General features: G+C 49.2%; 1 protein-coding gene across 1 annotated transcript; it reads right to left on the bottom strand.

Moving 5' to 3' along the window:
• Nucleotides 1-1,599: 1,599 nt before the first annotated feature.
• Nucleotides 1,600-7,160, bottom strand: LOC127318711 (leucine-rich repeat receptor protein kinase HPCA1). The gene is made up of 19 exons (XM_051349191.2): nt 6,670-7,160; nt 6,451-6,577; nt 6,249-6,320; nt 5,755-5,829; nt 5,589-5,660; nt 5,316-5,486; nt 5,133-5,204; nt 4,981-5,052; nt 4,827-4,895; nt 4,668-4,736; nt 4,501-4,575; nt 4,342-4,413; nt 4,134-4,268; nt 3,555-4,036; nt 3,320-3,475; nt 3,051-3,190; nt 2,708-2,927; nt 2,349-2,581; nt 1,600-2,262 (listed from the first exon to the last, which is right to left on the bottom strand). The coding sequence occupies exons 1-19, from the start codon at nt 6,761-6,763 to the stop codon at nt 1,756-1,758; spliced, it is 2,913 nt and encodes a 970-aa protein (XP_051205151.1). The 5' UTR covers nt 6,764-7,160; the 3' UTR covers nt 1,600-1,755.
• Nucleotides 7,161-7,642: the final 482 nt, after the last annotated feature.

Here is a 7,642-nt window from a genome sequence, read left to right as displayed (position 1 = left end):
CGGCTCTCGGGTGTTCTGGAAGCTTCATGCAATCCTAAGACTCTAGGCGTTGATTTCGTCCAATTCCGAGAATATTTCCTTACTAGGATTTCTGAAACCAAAAACAGCAGAAAACAGGAACTGGCCCTTCGGCATCTTGTCAATAGGTTAGTTCCGGAAAACGCGTAAATATGACATAAAGTGTGCATAAAACATGTAGATATCATCAATAAAGTGGCATGGAACATAAGAAATTATCGATACGTCGGAGACGTATCAACAACACATAGCAATGAAGATAGAGTTCACAACAGTCTAAGTTCTAACTATCGGTGTCCAGCCGGATTCGCCGGTGTGGTAGTGCACGCGGCAGGCTGTGTCATCGAACACCTTGACGATCATCTCGCCGTCCCCCTCGTAGAGGAAGGTGAGCTGGCAGCCGGGCTCGAGCGCGAGGTCACGGGCGTACTTGTCCCACCCCGTGTGCAGGTACATCTTGCCCTGCCCGTCGAACAGGACCTCCACGGGCCAGCGGCAGAAGTTGCAGCTGGCCTCCCATAGCTGCAACTGCGTCGGCTCGACGCCATCGACGAACTCGGCGAACTTGTCCGGTAGCCGCTTGATGCCGAGTGGGTCGTCGTCGATGCTGAGGAGGAACTCGAAGCAGCGTTCGTCATGCGAAGACGAGGAGGGTGCAGGTGACGGTGAGCGTGGGGTCGTTGCTGCTCCACCACGGCGGCCCCTTCCCCGGCCTCGGGGGCGCCCAGGGCCGCGGCCTCGACCGCCTCGCCGGCCACCAGGACCGGCCATCCTACATGTTTACATCAAACACCATATTATGACCCATTCCACTAACAAATATGAGTTATTCCATCACAAATACTAGGCATATGTAACACATTTGAATGCATTTGCTACGCAAATATTACACATTTCAACACATACATACATAGGGTTTCAACACATACATGTGAAATTTCATATCTACATTTCAACAAATCTATGGTTCAAACACATGCATACATGAGGCTACGAATTTCAACACATACACTACAATATAGAGTCCACAAAAATTCCATGTCTAGGGTTCATGTCCAAATCTAGCAAGATCTATGAAATTAGTGGATGAATGGAAAAAAATTCGAAGGGGATTACCTTGAGAAATGGATGGGGAATAGATTGGCCGGACAGATCTGACGAATTGGTGGTGGATTCGGTGGGGGGAGAGGGGGGAGAGAGAGAACCGGCCGCCTCCTGTGAGTGAAGAAGAACAGAGGGAGAAGAAAGAAGCTGGGTCGGGCTGGGCGGGCTAGCACGGCCACACATAAGTGGATGTGTGGCGCCCTTGCCACGGGCGCCACACTTCCAAAGTGTGGCGCCGACGAGAGCGGCGCCACACGGCATGCCACGTCGGATCGGCTCACCAGCTCAGCGTCGAGGGCGCCACGTCGGATGGGTTTGTGACGCCGGCAGCACGGGCGCCACATAGGCATGTGTGGCGCCCATGAAAGGGGCACCACACAAAAGGGTTAGATGAGTGAAATAATTTTGCAGGAGGGTCAGTCTGTGCTTTTCTTTCACTTTTAGGTTATTTTTGTGCAAATCGCCATACTTTGACAATTGTCCAAGAATCCAGTATTTACGATTCATCACAGCAACACGATATACAAAATTAATGTACAATTCATCATCGATCACAAGCTGAAAGGGGGGAGAAAGAGAGGGAGAAAAAAAGAAAGAACCATTGAATCAAATCGAAAAATGAATGTACAAATCCTATTTGGGCTTGACCTCGAAGTAGGGCATGTAATCCGACGCGCCCTCCCCGCCGGCGTAGGACGACCCGGTGATCTCCACGTCGCTGTAGGGGTGCGAGGGCGGACCCCGGCCGGCGCCGACGAACTCGGTGGCCGACGACCCGGCCGAGTTGGTCCCGTCCCCGTCGGGTTCGTTCAGCAGCATGGCCTCCACCTCCTTCACCACGGTGCCCATGGCCGGCCGCGCCGCCGCGGCCTCGTCCACGCACTGCATCGCCAGCTGCACGTACCGCCTGAACCCGGCGGTCCGAGCGGCGTCCCGGATCGCCGGGTCGACGATGGCGCGCAGGCCATAGTACTCGCGGTCGGCCGGGTCGAGGACCTGCCTCACCTCCCGCACGATGTACTTCCCCTTCTCGATCGGCTGTCTCCCGCTCACCATCTCCAGCATCACCACGCCGAAGCTGTACACGTCGCTCTTCTCCGACAGTTGCTGCGTCATGTAGTACTCCGGATCCAAGTAACCCTACCAAATGCACATACATGATTAGACCAATTGGTAGATTTAGCGATTAATTGAGGTGCAAATGGAGCAGTAGTTGTGATTCTTACCAGTGTTCCTTTCACTTGGGTGGAGACGTGGCCCTTCTCGGTGTCGGCGAGGAGCTTGGAGAGGCCAAAGTCGGCGACCTTCGCCTTGAGGTTCTCGTCGAGGAGGATATTGGTGGACTTGATGTCCCGGTGGATGATCGGCGGATCGGCGAGCTCATGTAGGTACGCCAGCCCCCTCGCCGAGCCGAGAGTGATCCTCAGCCTCTTCTTCCAATCAAGGTAAGACCCTCTCACTGCAAACATATAATTCAATCAATTTGAGCAGAAAGCGGAATGGTAAACAGTTAAGAGGAAGTTGTGGTGATGCCGGTGAAGAATTGGAGTGGTCAGGGATTCAGAGTTCATTCAGATGTACTTACCAACAAGGTTCTCTCTCAACGTCCCACCGGCGACAAACTCGTACACCAGCATCTGCTCCCCTTGCTCAAAGCAGAAGCCGATCAGGCTCACCAGGTTCCTGTGGTGAACCCGGGACAGCAGTTCGATCTCGTTCTTGAACTCCGGCGCGCCCTGCATCGACCCGGACTGCGCCCGCTTTATCGCCACCCGTATTCCATCCACCAGTGTTCCCTTGTACACCTATTGATTGGGCACATTGCAGTGAGTGAGCCAGTGTTATTTTGTTTCAACTATTTGTGCAGTGCCTGCCAGCCATATTTCAGGAACATGGATGGATGTGCTGATGCAGTTTTGAATCGTTACCTTCCCATAGCCTCCTGCACCTATCTCATAGCTATCTGAGAAATTCTCGGTGCAGCTTTTCAGCTCCTCGAAGGAGAAGAACCTCGCTCCCTTCAGCTGTGGAGCTCCTCCACTGTCTTTCTGCATAGTGCCCCAGGAAGCTGGAATTTTGGAACAATGGTCAGATCAACTCAACCTTCATTAATCATGTCATAGTTGTTGTTGGATGTTCAGTTCATCACAGATCGTGTAACAGAAATTGCAAGCCCAGCTTGCATATTTATTCTTACCAAAAGGGTTGGCTTGTACTTTTAGTTCCCGGTTCCTTCTCTTTTGCCGCAAAGCAAATAATCCCACCAAAATGAGGGCAATCACAAGAACCCCACCGCCTGCTGCAATTCCAGCTACAGCACCTGTACTGAACTTTGAATTTTTGCCACCAGAAGCTGACAGAGTGTCATAATAGTTAGTTTCAGACAGCCATGCTACCTCAAATCTTCAACGAAATGGGGGAAATTCAAGTACCTGAAAAGGGGAGATATTTATCTCCAATGAAGAAATAAGGCCCAAACTTTGACGGTGGCTTGTAGATCTGGTTGCTGAAAAGAGACCCGATGAAGCTCACTTGACTCTTGTTGAAGGTTGTCCCAGACGGCGGGAATAGCTCCAGTTGAACTTGGAGGTAGCTGTCGTTGTTGAAGTGGACATCGTACAGATAAACTGCACTGACACGCATGTTGGAATCCTTTGAGATGCTCGTTTCCAATTGCTGAAACGCATCATTGTCCGTCACATCCTTGAAAAGCGGAGCTCTGAAGACCATCTTGCCACTGTACGCATAGGCGCAGCCACAGGTTATGGGGTTCTGATTCTGATTACTAGGGCACGAATTTGCGGAGGCACATCTGTTCATGCTAGTTCTGTATGGTATCACGTTCCGTGGCTGGATGATGCAGAACGGGCCAGTGGATATAGAATCATCGAGGCACGCCGGATTGTTGACAAGCCTGTACACGGATTTGAGGAAGGAGCAAAGCGATGTCAGCGATGAATGGAGAAGCAAAAAAAATTACCCTCTTCCATAATGAGTTTGTATGATCTTACACAAGTTCCTTTTTGTAGTTTTGGGTGCCCTCGGTAGACCCTATGTTGTTTGTACTGAGATCAACAGATTGCAGCTTTTGGCTGATGTTGCCTGACATATCAAGTTTCCCGCTGAGCTGGTTTTTGCTCAGTACACTGCATAAACCATGAGAATTACCTCTTTGTTTCTTCATGAATTTGTTTTGAGCATGATTTACTAGACACTTACACTTCCTGCAGCTGGGGCAATGCGAAGAGTGCATTGGGAACGTCACCAGTGAGTCCTCCATTAGATACCGTTCTGAGTATTAACAACAGTATCAGGATTACAATGTAATTGTTCAAACGGCATGTTGATTTTGGGACTCAACCGTTTTAGATAACTCACACTGAAGTAAGACTTGTTAGAGTTGTGAACCAGTTTGGGGATTCCGAAGAATTAAATGTGTTGTTGCTCAAATCCCTGGTTAAGAAATCATTGACCAGTCAGTCTTTATCGAGATAATTTGTATCATTGGACATTTCAGCATGGAAGCATTATGGTTAGGTTCTTACACAACATTTAACAGGTTCATGCTGCTGAGATCTGGTAGTGATCCTGTTAGCTTGTTGTTTGCCAAGTTCCTGCAGAAGATTGGCATTATCAGAAAACAGGTACCTCAAGTGGTATAAGATAGGATCTTGACTGGTCTTATAAGATCACAGGAAACTTACAGCTCATTTAGATTGACCAAGTTGGTCATGTTAGGAACTGGTCCCGCCAACCCGTTCCTGTCCAATCGACTGTTGGATACAAAAAATATGTCAAAGATTATGATAAAAACAATTATTGGAGAAAAGCAAGTTTCATTGATCTGAAGATACTTACAGTACTTTGAGCTTGACAATGCTTCCAACCTCAGGCGGAATTGGGCCTGTGAACTGATTGCTATCGAACAATCTGACAAAAATGAAGAGATAATTTAGCAGGATATATTTATCCATAAGAAAGATAAAACCAGAAATTTGGCAGTCCCTTACATGTGTATGAGAGACATATTAGAGTTGAAGAGACCTGTAAGCGATCCAGATAGCTGGTTCTTGTTGAAATGACTGTGCAACAGTTATATAGTTTAGAAAGATGAAACAACCGGAATGGATGTGCATGCAAACTGATCTTACTTAATTGATCAAGGCAATAGATAGTACCGAAGAAAAACTTACAAGTGCTCTGTGATGCTAAGCATGTCAAGGCCAGGAGTGCCCCCTGTCTTTCCATCTGAGATAGGCACAGATCCTGTGAGCAGATTATCTGCCAAGTCTAGCCACAGGAGGGTTGAGAGTAGACCAATTTGAGGCGGTATTGTGCCCGTAAACTTGTTTGAATTCAGTGCACTACAGAAGAAGTTCCAGACAAAGTTATTTACTGATTGTCTGTCCCATCAAAATATAAATAAGAAAAAGAGGTTCATGATGCAAGAAGTTTTAATTGCTTACAGGAAAGACAGCTTCTGCAGGTTGCCTAGTTCTTTCGGAATGCTTCCACTGAAGCTGCAACCAGCCACGATCCTGAAAAAGCACACCGCAAAGAAGTTCATCAGTAAGTCTGTTTGGTGATCGCATAATTAAGGGAAGGTAGGGTTGGCAACAATGCGTCGCTTACAGTGTCGTGAGCTTCACAAGGTTCCCGATCGAAGTAGGCAACGGACCGCTGAGACCAGTGTTGAAGGAAAGATCCCTGCAATGCAAACGCATACGTGTCATGAGCTACCAGGCTTCGGTCTTCTTATCACATCTTGCGAGATTTTGTTCCTAGACAAATATAAAATGAGGCGGCTCTACTTTCTGCCATCCATTTTTTTCTATAAACCTGGAGCAAATCAACACACATTTACCTAATCCATGTAACATTGTCAAACTAGCTAGCCTAAACGTATATTTGTTGGATATTTGTTATAATAAAAAGAGTTGAATTGGTCAGCTCAGGTCATTCTTTGTTTCAAGACATGGTCAGACCACCAGAAAGCAGAGTACATAATCTAAAGCAAAACTGCTCTGACTAGTTCAATCAATAGTCTAAACCATCCCAAATTCCAACTAACATCACGAACCATGGCAGGTAGGAATACCATGGCGGGCGAGGAGAGGACGACTTACAGGAAGATGAGCTCGCTGAGCTGTCCGACGCTGCTGCTCAGCGTGCCCTGAACGCTGAGGCTGGATATCCTCCTGCAAAAACCAAAGGTGATTTACAATCAATGAGGATGATGACGATGATGATCGGTGGTTGAAGAAAGAGCTGGACGAATAATGGAAACTGCGGTGTTTGGGTGGTGGGAGGGAATTGTTTGGTACTCACAGCGACGTGATCCTCCCGTTGTTGCTGCACTGGATCCCGTCCCAGCTTCCGTCGCAGGGGTCGCCGGACGTCGTCCAGGTCGACGGGTAGTTGCTCCACTGGCTCATCACCGCCCGGAGCGCCGAAGCTGCTCAGCAAAAAAAAACCACACGAAGAAAGGTTACAAGGCTGGAGAACAGCTCCAAGAAACATGGCGGTTTGATCATCGACCGGACTGACCATCCTGCGCGTTGGTCAGGCAGAGCCCCGCCGGCACGCTGCTGGCCACCACCAGCAGGAGCAGCAGCACCCGCCGCCGCGTCGCGGCGTCCATTGTATCCACGGTGAAGACCGCCGCCGGCCTTCTAGCTGACTGTCCGCAGCCTCGCCTGGGAGCACGTACGTCGGAGCAAGTAGAGCGCCGCCGCTCTCTTTGTCCGCAGCCGCACGCGCGCTTTCTCTCTCGCTAGAACCTCTCCTCTCTCTCCTCTTCTCTCTCGCAAAAAGTCGCAAGGCAAACTAGACGGGAAGACGACGGCCACGGCCTTGGTGTATATGTTCGCCGAACCTTACACCACCAACCCAGCTGCTTCTTCCCCAGCGCAGGGAAGAGGTCAACCGGGGCAAAGGTGTGGGCTGAGCTCAGCGCGCGCGTTCAGACAAGATATAGCCGAGCTTGCACTGCAGCATGTTGGTCAAACCGAACGTGGGCGAGGAAAGGAGGAGGGAGCCGACTACCGATGCAGAGGTTCAAAACTAAACGCCAATGGCTACAAATATCCTAATCTTCTAGCTTTAAAAGCTCATTTTTAAATTCCCCACCCGCGAGGCCCTGTTGGTGGCAAGTAGCCATCGCCGCCAGGCCGGACGCCGAGTTCCGTCCGATTGCATGATTTGCGCGTTGCCATCGTCTTCATTGGCCACTTTCAAATCTAAAACCTTTAAGCCATCCAACTGATCAGAATTTGGGTAAAACCTCATTCGAGTGCTCGACATACCGCACGCACTCACCCCTATGAACACACACATGCATACCCTACCCCTATGAGCACCTCTAGGAGACTACGCCAAAGAACTGATCCGATGGGTCTTGAGATTGACGAAGTCACCACAGGTACCTTGCTATCGACGGAAACGTCGCCCCACTGGAAAATATTCATATTCCGCCTTTACGAGATACTAAAGTGTCAAATCTAGGATTAAAATTCTGATG

This window comes from Lolium perenne, chromosome 1 (assembly GCF_019359855.2).
Source record: "Lolium perenne isolate Kyuss_39 chromosome 1, Kyuss_2.0, whole genome shotgun sequence".
Lineage (NCBI taxonomy): Eukaryota > Viridiplantae > Streptophyta > Magnoliopsida > Poales > Poaceae > Lolium > Lolium perenne.
Note: the sequence above shows the minus strand (reverse complement) of the source record. Positions and strands in the feature narration are given on the sequence as shown.